Source organism: Brienomyrus brachyistius, chromosome 14, assembly GCF_023856365.1.
Source record: "Brienomyrus brachyistius isolate T26 chromosome 14, BBRACH_0.4, whole genome shotgun sequence".
NCBI lineage: Eukaryota > Metazoa > Chordata > Actinopteri > Osteoglossiformes > Mormyridae > Brienomyrus > Brienomyrus brachyistius.
In genome coordinates, this window is record NC_064546.1 from 18,541,649 (window position 1) to 18,562,764 (window position 21,116).

General features: G+C 42.7%; 2 protein-coding genes across 7 annotated transcripts in view; one reads left to right on the forward strand and one right to left on the reverse strand.

The window, feature by feature from the left end:
* Window positions 1-744: 744 nt before the first annotated feature.
* On the reverse strand, window positions 745-6,390 carry colec11 (collectin sub-family member 11). Of its 4 annotated transcripts, none has more exons than XM_048975706.1 (7): window positions 6,235-6,390; window positions 5,224-5,395; window positions 4,481-4,552; window positions 3,238-3,309; window positions 2,689-2,742; window positions 2,413-2,508; window positions 745-1,650 (listed from the first exon to the last, which is right to left on the reverse strand). In XM_048975706.1, exons 2-7 carry the CDS (start codon window positions 5,351-5,353, stop codon window positions 1,259-1,261), a joined length of 816 nt encoding a protein of 271 aa, XP_048831663.1. In that variant the 5' UTR covers window positions 5,354-5,395; window positions 6,235-6,390; the 3' UTR covers window positions 745-1,258. The 4 variants fall into 4 exon arrangements, with proteins under 4 accessions (XP_048831663.1, XP_048831661.1, XP_048831662.1 ...); XM_048975704.1 differs by having other exon boundaries at window positions 745-1,668; XM_048975705.1 differs by having other exon boundaries at window positions 2,413-2,511.
* Window positions 6,391-12,434: 6,044 nt separating this feature from the next.
* Window positions 12,435-21,116, forward strand: part of myo6b (myosin VIb) — a 39,429-nt gene continuing 30,747 nt past the window's right edge. For all 3 annotated transcript variants that reach the window (XM_048974751.1, XM_048974752.1, XM_048974753.1), the window contains exon 1: window positions 12,435-12,604. The gene's annotated coding sequence lies outside the window, so the exon portion shown is untranslated. The remainder of the gene's footprint in view (window positions 12,605-21,116) is intronic.

Below are 21,116 nucleotides of genomic sequence, written 5' to 3' on the forward strand. Positions count from 1 at the left end.
GCCGGTATTTCAGTCTCAGCGTCAGACCCTGACACTTAGGGGATGGAAAAGCAAAATATAAATGTTTATGATATTATTCAACGAACTCAGCAATCTCTGTCTGCTACGAGGAATAAGATTGGTTTATATTGGCTTCATACAGCACGTATGAAGAGTTACCCTTTCCCCGTCTGCTGGTGGGACAGATGGGGGGTGAGTTTCCCGCAGCCTCCTTAACGCTACGTCGTTAGTAAGTTCCATCTTTTAACATAGAACTTACGAACGACGTAGCATTTCTAAGGTTTCGGGAGACTAACCCGTGATCCATCCACGGTACCTCCCACCACGTGATCTCTGGGGGTATCCAGAGTCTATGAGGAAACATCTTCAGATGTAAAATCTCTTAAGAATTATACAGTTCTGATAGTTAGGTTTCTGTTCGTTTAGGCCTGCGGGTGAAGATTGTATATGTACAATGGCCCATTCTTTACAAGTTATTTAAATAAATTGTGCAACAAAAATCTTTTAACTCTTTTTATTGCTTTGGATAAACGTAAAAGCTAATTTACAAATTTAATGTCTATAAATTATAATACTACAGATTAAATGTTCACGGTGACCCAAAGCAGGATGTATATTGGACTGAATGACGCGGAATTGGCCCCGTGGACATTGAAGATCATGAAAATCAAATTCAGTGCAGGGGGAAATTCAATATAATTACGACTTTTTAGAAGTAACAAATAAGAATGCAGACAAGAAAAATCTTTTCATTATTTATGACAAAATATATTTTTATTGTGTGTATTTACTCCAAATAGACAATTCAACTGAATGAACTCATTCCATAACACGAAAGGCTGAACGGTTTCATTGTGCTGTCATGAACGTTGACAATACATTGGGTGAAAGTTTTTCAGGGAAACAAAGAAATCGAAAATAACTAAACACAGTCTTCCAAAAAATACAGAAGCTCAAGTATGTGTAACTTTTGGCTGTAAAAGATTTATTTATGCTTTCACAGTGCATCCTTACAACTTATATATTAGTGCAGTAATAAATAGATTAGTCAAAGATTATGAATTCCACAGATAAATGGCTTTAGCATGAATAAACTCTTGTTTAACATATTAATGCAAGTACAATTTTTAACAATAACAATTCTATATTTGGCGTCAAGTGGAGATCCTCACTGATTGGTTGAAATGTTCCTGTAATGCTAATCATAATGACTGGCCCCGCCCACCTGAGTATATAGAGTCTGAGAATGCGACTGGCCTCAGATGCTGTCTTTCTCAAACTCGCAGATAAAATACATGGTGAGGTGACAGGCGACATCATTCCAGCCCCCCGAGGCCACCATCTCGGCGCAGTCCTCGTCTTCGTAGGCGTTGTTGGGCTCTCCGTCCCTCCACTTGCTGAAGGTGGTCATGGGAGAGCGGTCGACGTACGTGAACTGGCCCTCGCGGTGCAGGTCGTTGATGCCGATGAAAACCCGGCTGAGGCCGGCCTGGCTGATGTAGGTGGCTAGCGCGGTGTTGGAGGCGTCGTCTTTGGGCATGACCAGGTGACCACCCCTGCCCTGGCAGTAATCCTCGGCCTCCCTGTACCGCTTCTCTTCCTTCACCAGCAGGTACACCTTGCTATCCGTCTCTTTCACGCCGGCGACAGCTGCGGGGGAGCGTATTGCTGAAAAATGAGCACCTATGATTCTGTAATCACTCTGCCACACGCATGGTTAATGCGCTAAAAAAAAAAAAATAATAAATAAAGAAAACTAATACCAAGAACCGAGGCTGTATAAGTGTCATGTGATCATGCCGTTTTAATCTGGAAACATTAATTATACAAGGCAGACAAAAGTTTGGCAGCTGACGGGTAATCTCACTGCGGGATTCGGGGCTAGTTTGGGTTTCATGGTTGGATATGATTTCTTTTGTTGGTCTTTTATGACTGGAGGTGTAAGAAAGTCAGACGCGCGAGACATGTGGCCCTAGCAAATGGTACATGGGGTTCAGAGAAGAAAAATGGGACATAAGATGAGCAAGTGTAGCCTAGCTAGCCTGCTTTACGACTCAGTATCAAATGCTCCCATTTGATTACACCTGTTACGTCACGCGTTTGATGATTCATAGAGCTTTCTGTGCTTCAGTTTCACGTTATACTTGACGTCAGACAGCGTAGCTGTTCACGTCCGAAGTTCGTAAAGCCTTGCCCCGTTTGCAACGCTTATTCTACAAACAACATGGAAATTCTCGTCAGTTGTGGCATTTAAAGGTCTGGATAACACACTGTCTACGTTATAAACAATACCGAAATGATAAAATAGTGTGAGCTAAGGGTACGGTGCTTGGAATTGGGCTGCGTTAATTTGCCGTGAAGATTTAGCATTGCGACATGTTGCATAGTTTAGCGGAATATTTATGAACTTACCGCTTTTTATGAACTTAAGCTCGTTTGTTAGTTGCACCAGGAGGATATCCATTTCCCCAATCATCTTCCTGAGCGGCGCACACTCACAAGGAACTCCTGCTGACATCATGAGTTCACATTATGCAGTTCAAGTGTATCTTCTTCATATCTTAATCGTATAATACAGTTCCTGGGATTTTGTTCCTGACATTAGTCAATTAGCATCATTAGATTAATAAAAATAAATCATTCGCTATGTATACTGTAAGTGTAGTGGAAATCCACGGTACATCATACCTGGTTCTCCATCAGGTCCTTTGGGTCCAGGATCGCCCATATCCCCCTTTAAACCTGCCCAACCAACATATTGTAGCAGTCAAAACGTTTAGCACAGACTGAGATTTTCTACATTTGCATGTTACTCACTTAACCTTTAAACTCAATATTCCTTTCTAACGAATACATTTACAGTATCTTCACCATCTGAGTACCTTTACTAGCAAGAAAACGTCATATCTTTGATTCATCAAAGTGACCTCCTCCAGCAGTTATAACAGTAATGCTGTATTTAAAGTTAAAGCATATGACTGCCATCGCCAGTTAATAGGATGTCAGACAGTCACATATTCTCTCCATATTATAGAGGAATTTTGTTTTATTTAACTTATATCTTCACTTATAGTTGTTTACTCAACTTCTCAATGCTCAACAAGAATAAAAAATCTGCAGTTTATAGAATAAATGGAAAAGGGGTAAAAAAAAACACTCGTTCCACTGTGAATCCTGATTATCAGGCACAATCCAATCAATCACATCACTGTATTTAATATGAAGAAACGTTTCTACCTTTAGATCCAGCAGAACCCATCTTTCCATAGCGCCCCATCAATCCCTTCTCTCCTTTTGGCCCTGGATGTCCTGGAAAATGGAGATTCACAGATGCATCCTTCCCATCACAGAGCCCCATAATCATTACGATTAAAATGCTGTATTTCCCTCGGCATAGAAATTGTACAGAAGCGATTTAATGTTGCTTCCACGAGGCTATAACCTTTGCCCCGATTGCTGTTCCCTGTATGATGTGCCTACCTGCTGCTCTTTACAGAGAACGGTAATGAGCGAAGGGATATCAGGAGATTTACCAGCAGCAAATGGATGAAGCAGGTGTCATAATTAACAAGGGGGTTTTGCAAATAATAAATAAATTTACCTGGAATTGGCTACTTTGTATTATCCTTGCCAATGATGGCAAAGACTGAGCTAAATGAAAATGCAAAAGATGCATATATAAGTAGATGCATATTAGTTTTTGAAGTAATGCTGTTTTCGGGCACACTGTCGCTTGCTTTACGGGGAGCTAGCTAGCAATTCTCTGATATCATCTTGGATTGTTGTCGAAAAGACCTTTCGGATTTGAGTTGCCAGGGTCAAGCCTAGGGAATTGGGGTTAAAATAGATGTGGCTTTAGTGGCAGATCTAAGGTTTTCATGGTCCATTCCTGCACTTCGCATGGCGTAAACATGCCAGATTCTCTGTCCGTGCCGCTGGAGCTGCTCTGATCAGTTTTCATGCCTGGAGTTCAGCTGGAAACGCAGAAAGAAAATCTGCCTTATTCCTATCAGTGGGGGGTGGGCGGGGGTCAAGTTCAGCCGCGATATCTCCTCATTAGCGGCCACCAGGCAAGTGCGCCATCATTAGCGGCCCTGGAGCACGGCTCCCACCGCCTGTGCTAATGCCGCTCTCGTGACCTCTGACCCCTTACGTAAACATTCCTCATCTCTCTAATTCCTAAGCATCATGTCACTCATTAGTGGCAAACAAAAATATCATTTGTGAAACATCTGAAAGTGTAAGGTTTTATCCCACAGTTTCCCCCGGGGCTAAATCATAAATCCTACGCCATGATGCGGCACGCTAACGTTTCTCATTATAAGTGTGATCGTGAGGCAGCGTTGGTCACGCAACATTTTCATTACAGCCTCAGGGAACAGGAGATGTATACATCCCGTTCCCAGTGCTTAATGGTGGAATACTGCCTTGTTCTCACCCTGTACTGGGTATTAAATGCATAAGGAGTATGAACACCAACCTGTATCTCCTGGAGGTCCAACTCTTCCAGGTCTTCCAGGTGTGCCTTTCTCTCCTTTGTTTCCTACCTCACCTATCGATAAAAGAAAATCATTATTAATGCGAAAAAGGTAATAGGATCACTACCTGTGGTTTGGATGTATCGCTGCCTTCGGGGCAGTGGTGACCTAAGGGTTCGGGAACCATACCTGTGACTGAAAAGTTGCTGGTTCAAATCCCTGACTATAAAGGTACTGCCCCCATGCACTGCTCCCTGGATGCTAAATAATAGTTGTCTGCTACGATGTCACATATGGGTTAAATGCGGAGGACACATTTCATTGTTGCGTGTCAACAATGACAATTTTTCAAGTAGGGTGTCAGTGTTGATTGTGGCAAATTATGGCCTGATTCTTCTTGCATGACTGCTGGTCAGGGGCGTCATGACAAGGGGGGCCGCAAGAGATGTCAGGCCCCATGAAAGAATATCATGTTCGGCCCCCAATCTGGACCTATCCATGTTCTGAATTTTTCAGCAGCGCTTTTGCTAGTAATTGCACTTCCCACCTCAATGTTAAGCCCAAGGTAGGCAAACCCATACCTAGGTTTGCAAAGGGATGGAACTTTCCAGAAACTTTCCATTCCATGCGAAGTTAAACTGGGGAATTTTGTAAATATTCCAAGTTGGAGACTTTGCATGGGAATTAAAAGGAATATATGGGAATTAACAGTAAAAATCATAGAACTCTGCAACCCTAGTCATACCTTTGAGTCCAGGGATGAGGATCTGGACTGAGCAAGACTCTTCGGACATGTGTTGACACAGGGCTGACCTCGGCTGTGTCAATCCCAGCACATTAATAAGACCACACAGGAACAGCGCCCCTGCCCTCATCCCACAGCCGGCAGTAAGACAGCTCCTTTCGCTATTCAGCTCCTGGGAAGGTAAGAGCAAGACCCACCAAGTAAACAGAAAAACAAGTAATCCGTGCAAACTCGGCAACGTGCGATAAGACAAGATAACGAGCTGCTGGACTGCGGCCGAAGCACATACATGATGCAGGAGCGCTGACATACTGACGATGAGACCATAAATTCACAATGCAAGCAATTATTTATCTGAACAAAAGCCGAGAGCGCCCCTTTAGGAAAGCAGCAATGTGCGCTGATTTCCGGCTCCCAAGCGGCGCATTGAGCTGCGCTATCAGCAAGCCAACGGCGGAGACACTCGGCATGACGGAAGATGTGCTTCAAAACTGATGGTGAATAACGATGGATATCGCGTAACTAATCAGTTTAAAAGCAGACAGAAATACAGCGGGGACCTATTGCAGATTTTAAATTAAAGGTCATTACTTTTTCATTTGCTCCGTTTCGTGAGGAATTCTAAAACTTTTGCCCCGCCTATGAGAGAACGTAATATAAAGATAAGTAAAAATATTGTTGCAAACATGTCAAGTATCAAAAATATATATATTTTAGCGCAATGCATTTTTAATTAGGGCCTAATTTAAGTTGTAACTTTGACTAAATGGAAAAAAATTGGGGAAAAATAAATATAGTAAAAATTAACATTTTGCAGGATAAGTCGTATGATCTGATCATATATTAACAGGTCTCTAAAAGCAGGCGGAACATTTAGGTGCCGTTTATGTTAAGTAATTTACATTGCAGAAGTGCTCCTCTGTTAAGGTGTTGCGAACTCACGTTTCTGCATACTCCACCCGAGACTGGTTTCTATAGATTGGAACAGAAAAAGATGAGAAAAGCCCTTACCTTTTAACGCAGCCTTGCAAGCCGCCTGGACAAGCGCACTCTGCACGCAGAAGGGCATGAATGAGCTTCATGGCCGCCTGCAGAAGGATGCACGCCGGGGGCCTGTCCGAGACATTTGCTTATTCCTCATCGGGACCCCCAGTGAACCGAGCCGTAAACACTTTTCCCTGATAGAGTGACAGCTGGAGGGAGCGGCGATAAAACGCGTGGGAAGGCTCCGCTTATGCGATAAGGGCAGACTGGGGCGTGGACTCCGGCGGCACCGGCTCTGCGGTCATTAGCAGACATGGTCCCTGACTGGAATAAATGTCTAAATTATCATCAAGGGCCCAGGAAGACTTGGTAATAGTATTACATATTGTTAATTCCTCACAAAATGAGTCATGGACTGTTCAGTGTAATAATCTTAGAAGTTTCATCCTCCTTCAAGTGGATTATAGCAGATACATTTTTATTGCATGGAATTTAATATCCTGATACTTTTCTGTAAATGTCGTTACGGAGCTCGTTACCTTGCCCTTCTTATTGTCTTGTATTTATCTGCAGGAGACACGTAATTATCAAACCTCTAACTTTGCATAAAATTTGCATTCTCATTTGACAAATGGTCGAACGGCGCTCTCTCTTATTGACTTGAAAGGTTTTGCACTGGAAATGAAAATTACTTTGGCTCCTGCCCTCTAGTGCTGATATGTCGCAACTGCATCCAGTCAACGGAACAGCAACAATTAATTCAATCTTGTAATTATTAAGGTTAACTGTCAACCGGGTATCCGTATATCCAAAGTAAGTGCGCGTTGATATAAACAGATTTTAAACTTTTTTTCCATTAGCTGTCGTTTGATTGTCTTTGCCTCAAAGAGTCGCTAGATGTCGCTATGACACAGTCCATGCCACATTCCACGCTCTTTGCTGAATTACAAATGCTAACTTGTAGCGCATTGCAAGGTTTTATTAACTAAAGGAATTGATAATTTTGCGCATGTTACACTGTATCTAAGTACAACCGTTATGTTTTTGTTATTGATTTAGAGAAAACTCATAGGAGTTTTTCCTTCTGCGAACCAGTAATATTTCTTTCATCAGGGAAGCCAAGCAGTGGATGACAGGAACTCGTATGTATCAATGGATAGAATAAAGAAGCCTGTTTTACTAAATGAAAGAACTGTCATCTGTCCTCTCAGACATTAGGCTGACAGCAATTCAATTAAAAAAATAATACTTTACTATAGTGGCGATTAAAATTAGAGAATGAATGACAGTTTTGTAATTGACAAAGTCGCTGCTTATCCGAATTCAATAAGTTATTCTGACAAGAAAAGACGAGAGATATTTTAATCGTTTTCCATCAATGAAAGATTCAAACGAGACAGTCAAATAAGGTCTGCGATCAAAATTAGAGAACGATTTGTTGTACTGGACAGTTTTTGGATCTAATCTGAACAATTTCTTGAAATATCTGGTAACCGCAGTCTATTTGACCACATCGATAGGCATTCTGCAGGAGGGTGGGTCTCTCCAAGATGAGACCCAGTGGCATCAGAATGTTCAGATGAAGGCAGATGGGATGACTTTCTTACCCACTGGAGGAGATAGCAGTCATTTTAAGAGCTTCATTGCTCAAATATTGAAGCTGAACAAAGAAACTAAGTCATTGAAGTCCCTAAAAAGGCTGGTTTCCCACATATGATTAGGGCAATAATGAAAAGGATGATAGGGAGACTCTCGATGGGGAATCGGACCGCAGTTGGAATTGCTCGCTAAATTCTACTCCCCAAACCAATTATGGGAACACTAAAATCACACTTCTGACCTCCAAGAACGAAATATGCCAGTTCAAAATCTTTATTCATATACATTGTATAATTTATTGAAAACGAAATGATGCAATAACGGTCAATGGAAATCAAAATCATTAAACCACTGAGGGCTGGATTCCAAATCACATCACAGCACTTCATTATGTGGCTCAGTAGTGTGTATGGCCCCCCAAGCCTGTATGCACTCCCGACAACATCTGTGTGCGCTCCTGATGAGACCGCAGGGGGTGACCTAGGGAATCTGCTCCCAGATCTGGATCAGAGCATCAGTGAGCTCCTGGACAGTCTGTGGTGCTACTTGGTGGTATCAGATGCACCGATGCGTAATGTCCCAGTGGCCCAGTCAATGGCGTCAATATCTTCATCATCCTGGAACGCCCTACACACTCTGTCCACATGAGGCCAGGTATTGTCCTGCACCAGGAGGAACCCAGGGCCCACTGCACCACTGTAAGCTCTGACACTGGATCTGAGGATTTCATCCTGGTACCTAACAGCAATCAGGGCACCGTTAGCTACCACGTGGTGGTCTGTGAGACCCTCCAAAGATTTACCTCCCCAAATCATCATTGACCCACCAGCAAAATCAGGAAGGATAAGGAGAGAGAAGTGGTGTGTCGTCACCACATGCAAAACCATTACTTTTTTTTTTTTTTGGGGGGGGGGGATGTTTGGGTGTTGCCCCATCCTGTTCAGCTGTTATGGCTTTCATTTCACCACAGCAGATGAGACCGATTTACAGTCGCTTACGCTTACGAACTGGACAGATCGACGTCCTAGAGGTTTAATTGACTTGGTGTTGCGCGGTGATGATTAAGTGTTCCCTTAATATTTTAGAGCAGTGTTAGTTCTGGGCAAGACAAGAACCTGTCTTGACAGGGTCTTGTCATCCATAGTGAGCGAGTCACTCATCACCAAGAAGAATAAAAAGGCTCAGATCTCTTTGCTCTTTTGCATGCTTTGTGGACAGAAGAGAGCTGCTCCAAGGTTCATTTCGGTGACAAAAGCAAAAGTTCAGTGTAGTTGGTTCTAATGGGAAACATTATGTGTGGCGTTGAATTGGGAAAAGATGCCACCAAACGTGTGTGAAGAAGTCAGTAAAGGCCGGACGGGTAAGTATCATGGTGTGGGGTACAGTATGTCCTCTGCCTCAGGATTCAGGCCTCGCATATGGCTGCACGACGAGGTGAATGCTAATGAGCATCAGAACCTCCTTCAGGAACATGCAGTTCCTTTCCTACGGGCATCACCCAGTCAGCCAGTCTTTTATATACGAGACAATGCCCCTTACCACGTTGCAACACGGGTGAACCAATTCCACAAAACTGAAGGAATCTAGGTGATGAAATGGCCAACCCAGAGTCCTGATCTGAACCCTATCAAGAATCTCTGGATGGTAAGTGGCATCAAAATTACGGCAAACAAACCCACTACAGTTACCAAATTGCGTCAGAGCGGTGCAAGAAATTGTTTATGCCCTGGGGGCGTTGACGTGCCAGACATTGACAGCAAGAGCCACTAGTCTTCCTATTAATTTCTGAATGCTGTAACCATCAAAAAACTTGACAGAATTCATTTGTAGGCTTCTTCAACAAAGAAATTGCAATCGTCCTCCAATTTTAAATGCAAACCTTCTTCTAATTTCTTGTTTACACAATTTATTTCTGATGTGGCATAGCTTTCACTGATGGAATGTGATTAAAATGCATCTCCCCTATTCATGTTACATTACCTTTGAATTTGGATAAGCTGTGACTTTATAAATTACAAAAACATCTCTTGTTCCCTAATTTTGATCATCGCTGATTATTAAACAGATAGATAAATCAGACAGTGGCTTTAACACTGGTTTTCATAGCAACGCAGTGAGACAAACCCAGCAGGAGACTGACAGGCTCCTTCTCTGAATCCTACGCCGGTAACAAACTGACGAGAAGGTTTAGGCCACATTAATAACCCCCCTCCCCCCCAGTCCCATTCCAGCCACATGCTCAACCTGACAGAAAGAGACTTGTGTGCTGCAGGAAATCTGACACGGGGAACCAAAGTCATAAAGGTAAAATAAACCATATTGCTGCCAGGGGGAAATTCTTCAAAGTAAAGCATAGCCCCACTCGGGGATCTCACCTAGGACCTTGGCGTTACTAGTACCACACTCTAACCAAGAGCTAACCAGCTAGTTAAGTGTGGTTTAACTTACGCGCACCTCCAAGGGGTTGGAACTTTGTATATTTGCATAAATAATTTTCTACAAAAAAAAGTATCCAGGTTCTTCTTTGAACAACCACACACCACACGAATAAAGCCTTCCTTGCATTATTTCCATGCATTTGAAGCCAATAGTGCTATACAACAGGCTTAAATATTTGTTATTAACACAAAACAAAAAACAAACAAAACGCTGTGAGCTCTCTGACAGCGATGAAATGGCTGCAGGCTTCATCAGCTGATATTCCAATGTTTATTCAAGTACCATCAACAGGTGGCGCCGTTGAGCTCCAGCCATTCCGGAGCAGCGGACAGACCGCAGGCCAGGTTCGTGTTCCCTGTGTTTCCTGTTAGCACAGAGGCTAATATTTTATTTCTTATGTTATTTCTTGGTGAATTTATCACATGCAGCACTTCCCCTTTATCCTATCTGTTGCATGGAAAATGTTGTTGAGAGTATTAAAGGCACGAAGAACACAACTTTGAAACGGTGATGTTTCCTCAAGGATCTATGACGAAACAAACTGATGGAGATTCTGATGGACTCACTATGCTTTAATAGTAATATCTGTGTAGGATGTCTGAACTGTCAACAGGAACTCATTTCCCCTCCTTATATGTAAGTATATATTCTGGAACCGTACAATTGTAAATGGACTTTAGGTGAAGATTTGCTTAACTAGGCCATAAAATGTCCTGCTCCTAAGACATTTCAGTTACTCTACCAACAGTCTTATCTCCTGAATCTTTAATAAGCGCCCCATCTGTCTGCATAAAACGTCAAACGGCACCCCAAACTCTTTGCTGACACAGGGATAATATGACTCAAGAAGTCTATTGAATCCATCATTGTCCTAAGTGCCGTCATTTCTGCATTGGCTGAATATGCCATATAGTTAAATACATTCAAAGAAAACTGATATATCATTTCCCAGCATGCAAGCTTGTGGTCTGGAAATGCGGCATTGGGGCACTTTTTTGCGGCCGCGAGTGTGCAACCTGGCACCGGACCCCCATGTTTCTCATACATGAAGAAAATGAACTGTCGTGTAAACACTTCGGGAGACATGCTTGTGTGCCATTGTCTCCTAACCAGAAACGTGATCGTTTCAGCTCGCCTTGCATCGGGCGTCCTCCTAATTAAATTTACTCATCTAGTATTAACTTTCCATCTGGGGGTATGGTATCTTCTTAGGACATAAGTTTTGGGTTACCCGCCCTTAAAAAATAGATGAGCTCATGAACTGGCACCTCCGTTTAAAACGCAGTGCGATTTCAGGTGCAGCGAAGTCGGACTCGACATTCCCACGCAGGGCCGCTTCGTGCTTGTCGTTGAACCCGCTGCAGAAACACGTCTTGCAGCCGCGCGGGACCTCAAATTCCCGGTTAATAACTTCTCGTTTATTTTTTCACCAGAAACTGATGAGTGGCACGAATCAAGATATTAATGCGACTGACCATGAACACTTTTGCTCAGTATTGTAGGTGAGCCTATTGGCGCTCATGATTGTCTTACTGCCATTAAAACCCCGCTAAGAGGAAAAAAACAGCATTGACCAGCATGATTTCCATGCTGGTGTAACTGGCGGACCAGTGTAGCTATGCTGGTCTACCTACACATGAAGCTGGTCTACCAGCAATATTATATTATTCATGCTGGTCCACCAGCACCAAAACACAACATATGCTGGTATAACTAGCATGCTCAATGCTGGTCATACTGGTAAACAGTTATGCTGGTCTATTCTGGTTTTTGCAGCTGGGAAGTTACACTAATCACATTATCAGATAGCTATGCTACCTATAGTGAATGGAATCCAATATATAGATTCATTATCTTCATTAATTTCTGCTGTAAAATTATAATTGCTATAATTTTATAGCCTATGGTTCTGAGCAGTTATATATATATATATATATATATATATATATATATATATATATATATATATATATTTGTAAATTGCACACCATTAATTCCTTCATGCCCATGCATTAGACTGCTCTTAAACTGCTAAACTTCAAGACAACTTGTTTCTTGCCAAATCTTTTGTTATGCGAGGATGGGCGCTATAGAAAGAGAAAGAATGAAACAGGAGCGTATAGCGTGGCGCTACCACTGACAGGGAACCGCCACTACGTCTCGCCGCCTGCTGACGTCAGATTAGTCCTTTTCCCTGAGCTTATTCCCCGGGACTGGAAGCTTATGCTTACGGCAGGAAGGACACGAACACCGGATCTGCCAATGGGTACTTGTTAAAGAAAACTTGAACTTTTCTTTTTATTTTTTAAATAAATAGAACAAAGAGGCACGGATAGCACATCTAGACGAACGTAGATAAGTAAGTATAAACTTTTATTTTATTTATATTTTTCCTGAAGCTGGGTACAGCGTCCCGGATGCTGGCTTTGGGTTGTTCCGAGCGACGTTTGATCGCGGATCTAAACGCCTGCATATTTACTATAAATATTGTTGCATTAATGTACAATGGCGTGCAGGCTGCAGGACGGGATTTTTCCCCCGAATGCATCAAGCTGGATAGGGGGACGGCTAGTTTGCTATTCCCGTAACACCATTTAATGATGTAACACTCCCCCGTTACTGGAAATATTGTATGAAAACACACTTGTATTTGCTTGCCCCTGCATGTAACCGATTGTTTGGTGCGGGTTTTTTTCTCAATCGCAGACCGATAATAGGCCTACATATTCTAAAATAAAACTACCATCCTTAAAACATGTATATAAATATATATACTCTTTGTTGGAAGTTGGGATGGAACTCTGTTCCTGACTTGGCCAGTTGGACGACAGAAAAGCTCTCTGGCTAAGTGGATATGGTAAAACGTATTTTGGGTTTTAAATAATTCAGCCGCAGTCGGCACTTATGTTATGCTTAAAGAGGCATTTTGTGAGTAAATGTGCAGAGCTTTTAAAAGTAATTAATTGCGATCGTAGTTTTCAGGTACCGGTGGTTTTGAGGTCTGCAGCTGGGCAGTGCAGTCCAACGCAAACATAGGAGGTGTCATTTAATAATTTTGATTGTTTTAATGTGGTAATTTCATCTGGATAATTACGTAAACTGTATCAGATTAGGGTAAGATACAGACGAATGTTTTCATTCCAGTGTAAAAAAAGTAATTGTAAAATTGCAAGTTGTTCCATTGTCAAAATTTGCTGAGTTGGAGTTTAGGAAGTGAGCAAATCCGTGCGTTTTTTTTTTTTTTTGGGGGGGGGGGGGTGGATTTAGAGTCAATAGGCAGCGTATGTAGGCTGGGTTTCCGTAAGTTTTTGTGCTGCCAACTTAGTGCGAGCTGCTGTGATATTTAATATTATACTCTGTGAAGCAATCGTCCCTGCAAATTGCCCTCGCAGTTCAGCAATGCCGATAAGTGACCTCGCCTGGGAGATCGGTCCTTGAGTGACGCCCCGAAACCACTTCCACTGTCCTCAGAGAGATTATCTACCAGGGTTATTATTGTTAACGAAAACTATAATAAAACATTGTAACACTTGACGGCGCACAAATAATATAGTGTTATGCTATTACTTATGTATTAATCAACTACACACTAAGTCTTAGTTACATACTGATATGTTAATTCATCAATAATGAATCGTGAGGCATGTTTTATCTCAAGCAGTTACTATATGTCACTAAGTCTGTTAATTCTGTAAATGTTTGTGAATTACTGAAGGAACAAGTAATGAATAAGTTATAGGCTACTTAACTCATGTTTGTTTATCATTAATGAATCGTGATACATCTTTTATCTCAAGTAGCGACTATATTTCTTCATGATTTCTGCTTCAGTAATAGCTGTTATTACTAAGTATTTGTGCTCCATCAAGTAACATGCTACCAAAACATTTGCGTAAACTCTAAACAAAATAAGATACGAAAATAACATTTTAACAACTTTAACAACTACTCTGTCAGAATAAAGAGTATATATTTGTACGTTTGCTGTCACTGGGTAAGTGTACCTTTTAAGGTACAGAAATGGACTCTAAGGAACATTTGTGTACCATTGATGCTACGTTAATGCTGTTTGTACCTTGATGTGATGTTCCTCAGAGATCATTTCTGTACCTTAAAAGGCACATTTGCCTACTGCTATAGGGTACAATTAGCAGACCCTTGAGGGTACAGCCCCAGTGACAAGCAAAGGTACACATTCGTACTCTATTTTTCTGACAGTGTAAACGAATTATATATATATATGTAAGAAACTGAATTAAAACTATAATACCACAATTCTGTACGGAGGTGGTTTTTCCGATACTGCCTGTAAGTACATGATTTGCCTGATGTCTGCCGTGTCCCCTGATCAGTGATAGGCCAGGTTTTGCATAAACACTTTTCCACTTTTGTTCCCCCCCCTGAATGGATGTATTCTTCCCCGGAGAGATAATATAATGAGTCACTGCAGTCGCTGTTGACATGCCCTTTACACTGTCTCTCCCCCTCCCCCGCCAAAAATTTGTATTTAAGCATCTTCAGCTACAGTTATTGTTTTAGCCAGGTACATTTTTTTTCTTACTAAACCTCGTCATGGCGATGCCCTTTGCCCTGAATCAGTGGCAAATGCTGTATAGAAAAAAAAAATGGCTATAATGCTTCTTGATGGTTCTTGTACAGTGAAATCAGTCCTGATGAATGAAGCACATTTGCATACAGGCAGAGGCTTTCGGTCTGTAAATCAGTGAAGTTGCGCTTTCTCCACCCTAATGGCAATTTGTCTCCACCGATTGGTTGTCCTGCTCCAGTTAATAGTCCAATACTCTATCAGTTAAATGCCCTGCGGTGTAAATGCACTGAATGTTTGCAGGTAAATCGTTTCCTGCAGCTTTGGCTTCTCTCTCTCTCTCTCTCTCGCTGCGCCCGCTGAAATCGAAGAGGATTCTTCAATTTCCAAGATTCAACTGTGTCACGACAGTAATATGTTATCATTGTCATAAAATGGTGACAACGGGTGACCTCAGCACTGCGTGTAACACAGCTGCTCGCGCTGTGATATAAATGACTTTATTTAGTGATATCAGTGGTATTTTTTGGTAATGTTCCTCACCTGTGTCTTTGACGGAATCTCCAAACGGGAAGTATCCCGGATACTGTTGTGGATTTACCCTCTGATCAGTAACGGGGGCCACAGTAAATGCCAAGCATCGCAGTAGGTACAGCGACCTCTCGTTTAGCTCACCCTGCCGCCCGACTGTGAGGCTTGCCCCTCCCAGATACCGGAGATGTGTTTTTCCATCCATCCCCCCCCCACCCCATCCTTCCTCCAGCTATCGCCACCAAGCATGCGAGCAGGAAATGCAAGTTGGCCTTTTTTTGTGAGAAGTCCGGGACACGTCTCCAGGATGGATGGTGGCTGTATTTGAGTCAGCAGCTGGTTTTTCCATTCATGTGGGGTGGGGGGCAATGGGGGTGGGGGTTGTGGACTCGTAGCTCACACTTTTAGTGAAATTTGACTCTAGCAGCCAGGAGAAACATCTCACTCGTGTTTTGAACTGGGAACACCTTCAAGGTGCTTGGGCCAAGTCATCATGCACCATATTCGTTCCTTTGCTTGGTGTCCGCTACTGGTTGTTCTGAATTATTACAGACACATTTCATTAATTTTTTTTGACAGTTAAAATGATTAATATCTTCTGCGGTGCTGATCTTCTACTACAGTATGTGGAGACGTATACTGGGATGGCCCAGATTCTGCAGCGCAGGTTCTTTGCTGGTAGCTGTGAATTTTTGCGATGAAAACTCGGATTAATGTGACAGGATTGGTATTAGGTTGGCTGTCAGTGTTCTGGAGAGAACCAGAACCTTTTACAACTTTTATGAGCATTCAGGGGTCTTGAAACTGCTATGATCTTGAAGCAAGCATTTAGCTGTCAGAATAAGCACAGGATTTGGTGAATTCTGCTTTGTGCCCAGTGTATCCCATGATGGGGCCGTCATGAACATCTGCGGAATAAGAGAACGGGGAAGATGGATGGATGGATGGATGGTCCGATTTGGAAATTGTGGATTAATTGGAAGGTCCTTAGCCCTGTGTTATTCAGTTTACTTGAATATAGATCTACGTCTTAATGAACAGTTTATCAATATGGGTAGAAAGGGATTTTGAATTTTAAAAGCTGGTCGTTTCTTTCATTTTGAAATCGCAGTGTTCTGCATCGTGTTGAAGTTGCCTTTTCTGCCATGTAATAATCATTTTCACTTGCAGCATAAAGTATTAAAAAGGCAAGTTGGTGCTTATTTACGTTTGCCTTTGTCCCGTACAAAGCGAACGAGCAGAGCTTAGCACTCAGCTACTGAGATTGCATCACTAGCGTGTCGATTTCAGCCTGTGGTGGCTCTTGCAGAAGCTCTCATTAAAGCTAAAAGTGGAACGCCGGGCTGCGTTCCTACTGCCGCAGGGGTGTGTTTACGGGTGTGTAACGCGACCCGATAATCCACACTAAGCTGCGTCTTTTCCAAAGTGCTTTTTTTCTGATCTGTTGTGTATCAGATGTAACAGAAAAAGCAGAACAAGGTGAATGATATTCAGCGAGGAAATGGCTCACAACTTTACCCTGAAGCTTTTTACTTTTGCATCCAAAGGCAAAGATTTGCATTAATTTCAAATTCCCTTTTGTTTCCTCTCAGGCATTTTCAGAAGGCATTTTTAAACCTGTTTTCAACAGCGTCCATATTATAAATATATTCGGCCTCTGGGCACTAAAGTATCTAGTTAATTATAATGAAATTCATAATGGTGAACGCTGTAATTGAGTTTGAATTTAGGTAACAGCTTTGTTTATGATTAAAATAAAAACGTCCCAGAAAATGATTAATGCCTCAGATGGCAGAATTTCATACGAAGTTGTTTGCTGGAAACCTCAAGCAGTTTTAAGATTAAATGAATTTACTTGGTCGCTCCTTGACGTCGCAGGTCCCTCCTCCTGCTTCCTGGTTCCGAGAGCAGTAGTTGTATAGAAGTCAGATCCAGTGAGTCTTTGGAATGTGGTCTTCAGGTGAAACTAGGTCCCCCCCCCCCGAAAAAAACTGCTAACATCAGGAACATGTTGGCAAATGAGTAGCTGCCAACTTGCCCGCTTTGACTGACTGCATGGTTACTCAAAGCAAGCCCCGAATTTCCCTGCCAATGCAGCACCTACCTCATATGGAAACTGCATGGCGGTTGCTCTCTCGCTCTCTCTCCCTCCCCAAACCCAGATGTTCATTTTTTTTATTATTCTTTTTATAGTGATCTCTGTATCTGCCTGGAATCCCAGGGAGCAGATGTTAAGTTTGCTGAAGGCACTTCCGATACAGCAGACATAGCACCAGAACCCGTGCGTATCCGGATTGTGTAATGTGCACATATGCAAATGTTTCCCATCCTGGTGTTTGGAATTCCGTGGGAACGCCGGAGCCACGTGCATCCCTGATTTCATAACCAGTCGGGTTTGTTTGCAGTATTTCATTGACGATGAAGTGGAATCAGGACAGTGAAAAAAAGTGTTTTTAAAAAGTACGTCGCAGGTACACAGCCTCACGGCCCTGCCCGGCTTTCGTCTGACCGGAGGATTCTGCTGCTCTTTCCTTGCAAAACAAAAGGGATCACGCAGGTACACCAGGATACCGAAACCCAAAGCAAGGAACAGGTGGAATGCAGTGTTAGGGATCTCCATGGTTACCAGGAGTCACCTGAGTCCCGAGATTCCCTCCTGAGACAAACCCCCCCCCCCCCCCCCCCCCCCCCCCCGCCATAGGACCATGTTGTTTCAACGTCTGTTTACTTCAATGGCTGCTGTTCAGGACGTCACATTTTCATATACAAAGCTCTCTCCCTACACCACTATGGATGCGATTACATGACAAGCACCAGCTGGACAGTCTAGACTGGAGTCCTGCGATGAGTGAAAGACGACATTATCTGAGACCCTGTCCGTTGGATTTAATATTTCTGTTGGATTGTTTATACTAAATTGCAGTGGCATAAGAGACAGTTTAATATTGGTGGGGGAGGGGGGCTCAGTTAATTTAAATGTAGAAATCTATTTCTTGAGTGCGATGGATGAGCCACATTAAGTATTGGGAGTGGGGGGGGGGGTGCCCTCCCTTCCCCACTTGTTACACTTCAGTCTGGACTGTTTTCACTGTGGTATTGAAATGACATCATCATTAAGTCGCTCACGTGCTGTGTGTTTGCAGCCAGGATACGTTTGCTGTGTATTTAATATAGCTGCTCTGTTTACCACATTTCCTGTGGGAACAGAGACGCTGAGTCATCCAGGCTTATTAGGCCAAGGCTAAGAAAGCTTGTCAGCGCGGGCAGCTTCTGCCGTTAGCAGTGATGCGTTTCGGTAATGATGAGTACAGTCTGCAGACTGCAGTGTCTGTCGGTGCCCAGTCTGTTCCAGTGCTGCCAACCCTTGCACCTGGGCATTCATTAGAAGCTCAGCCTAACTGCACTTACGCCTAGTTGACTCTTTGACAACCATATATATGTTTGTAATGGGCTGTTTGTCCCCGTTCATGCTGCTGTGGACAAAGGCGTCTGCCGAATAAAGTAAATGTAAGTAGATGTAGCATAATCCAGCCAGTGTGAAAGAGCACTGATAGCTCGGGTTTAAATCATCTCAGAAGTTACATCGCTGAGATTTAGCGGTTCGTTTTGATTATTGTTTTGGGATCTTTTGGATTTTTGTAAGGTCACGTCTTTAATAATCTTTGTTTTACTGGCTCGACTTTAACATCCCCGCGGGAATACTTTCAAGGATACTTTTTTTAAAAAAAGGTATAACGTGTAGAGTAACTTCTTCAAATTAAATACTTCTAAAATGTCTGTGGTTGGCCTGCAGTTTTGAACTTCCGGGATTTAAAAAGATAAGTAAAACAAATGTACCCTTGGGTGATGGTGGTGGAGCATTTAAATAAAATGGCTCGATTGCTGTGGATAAACATGAGGCTAATGCACTGCATGTCGATCTTGATTGTTTACGTAATGCGTGTTTCCAGAACGCAGTCAGCAAACCGTAATTACCCATTCAGAGATTATGGCGTGTTATCGCAGCGCCTTGAATGCCGAGTTACACTCAGCGCTCCATCTGCTTGGGGCTGATCTCTCTCAGCCCTGCAAGCTGCTGTTTGTCGTAACGCACCTCAGTAGCGCCCCCTTCAGTAGCGGAAGTTAAATATTCAGAGTAGCTGCACAGGAAAGATTGTGTGGTGACGAGATGCATCCTGGAAGTGTGTCTGTCTGCTGAATCCAGAAGTGTGATCCTATCTTAGAGAGAACATTGTCATTCATTGTGTCTGAACGACAGCTGGTGGTTGATCTCCTGGCTTTAACCATACATTTGACCCAGACAGGATTATAAAAATCTGGTCCGTCATTGACCCAAAGGTGTGACCAAGTGTGTGATTCATCGCTTCTAACCTCCAGTCTGTCTGAGCAGGTCTTCTGCTCTCTGCCTCTGTTGCTCTTCACATCATGGTGTGGAAGTTTACGATTCACCTTGATGTTCCCTTCAGTCTTGTAGTTTTCAGCTTTAGCTGAGTTTTCAAAGCCAAAAGTTAGCCTTAACTTAGCAGCACATTTTGACATCATTTCTAAATAGCACGCAGTTATTTCTTAGCTCCAATTTTATACTGCATACTGTATCTTTCGATGGTTCTTGACTCATCTATCAGCAGTACCATGTTAAGAGACACTCGAAGGGAAGCCTTTGTATACAAATGTTTTATCTTGGTCGCTCATTAGCTTGGCAGCCCTCATCTCGTGGTGGACTGATCACCTTATTTCCTCATGGGTATTAATTATTTTAAAAGGTGTTGGTCTCGTCCAGCTGACGATGCAGATAGTTTCCAGTGTGCAGACAATAACTCGGTTGTTGCAAAGTCACAGGGGATTGACTGAATTATTGAAACGTAACTCGGTAAACGAGTCTTTGTGTCCAAGAGACATCGCAACAACATCGTCAACACACTGACCAAGGCTTTAATCTGAAATGACTCTGCAGAGTCATCCAGCAATAAAACTGGATCAAGCAAAGTGCGATGACATCTTTTGTCATTTGATTTGTTCTTGTTTACGGTCCAGCACTCTGAAAAGCTGTCATGCCATGTAGCCCCCTCCTCCGTACTTCCTTCACTTCTGAATAAGTCAAATTTTGTTGGGCCTTTTCTGGAGTGTAGTGTTTGTTTTTAGGGAAGTAATTCAAGCAAAGAAGAGTAATGCCAAGGTGATGAGCGACTGTTTTCGGAGATGCTCAAGTTCAGTCATGCTCCGAGGAGATTAAATGCCAGTCAGAGTTTCTGAGAAACCTTGTTCCGCTCCCCAGAGCAAAGCCACCTGTGATTGGTCCTCATTCGATCACCTTCGATAAGATCTTGCATATTATAGGACAAGCTGGCAGCTCAATCCTGCAATGTGGGCACTGAAGCCAAAAATTCTGTCCTGTTTTTTTTTTTTACATTTTAAATCCGGCAAGTAGGCTGTCGTTTGCACAATCCTCCCTGCAGTTTGCACGACGCCGTGGTATTTGCCGGCCGATAAAGCCGTCGTGCCAAAAAAAAAAGAAAAAGATGGATGACATTTCTTCTTCTTCGAAATGTTTCTGGTGACGCTTTTGCGATTCTGTAGTGTCTTCTTGGTACTTAAGGTCACATTCTTATCACAGAAGTGGCATCCCAGCTTAGCGCAGATTGCGAGATGAAGTCATCCTTTATTTGCCATTTGCAGAAGTACGGATACAGGTTCTCTGGAATGCTTCGTTTCACATCTCCCATCATGCTTAGCTTTCAGACACGCGCGCACACAAACAGCGGAGTGTGAAGCTTGTAGGCCAAGTGCAGGGTCT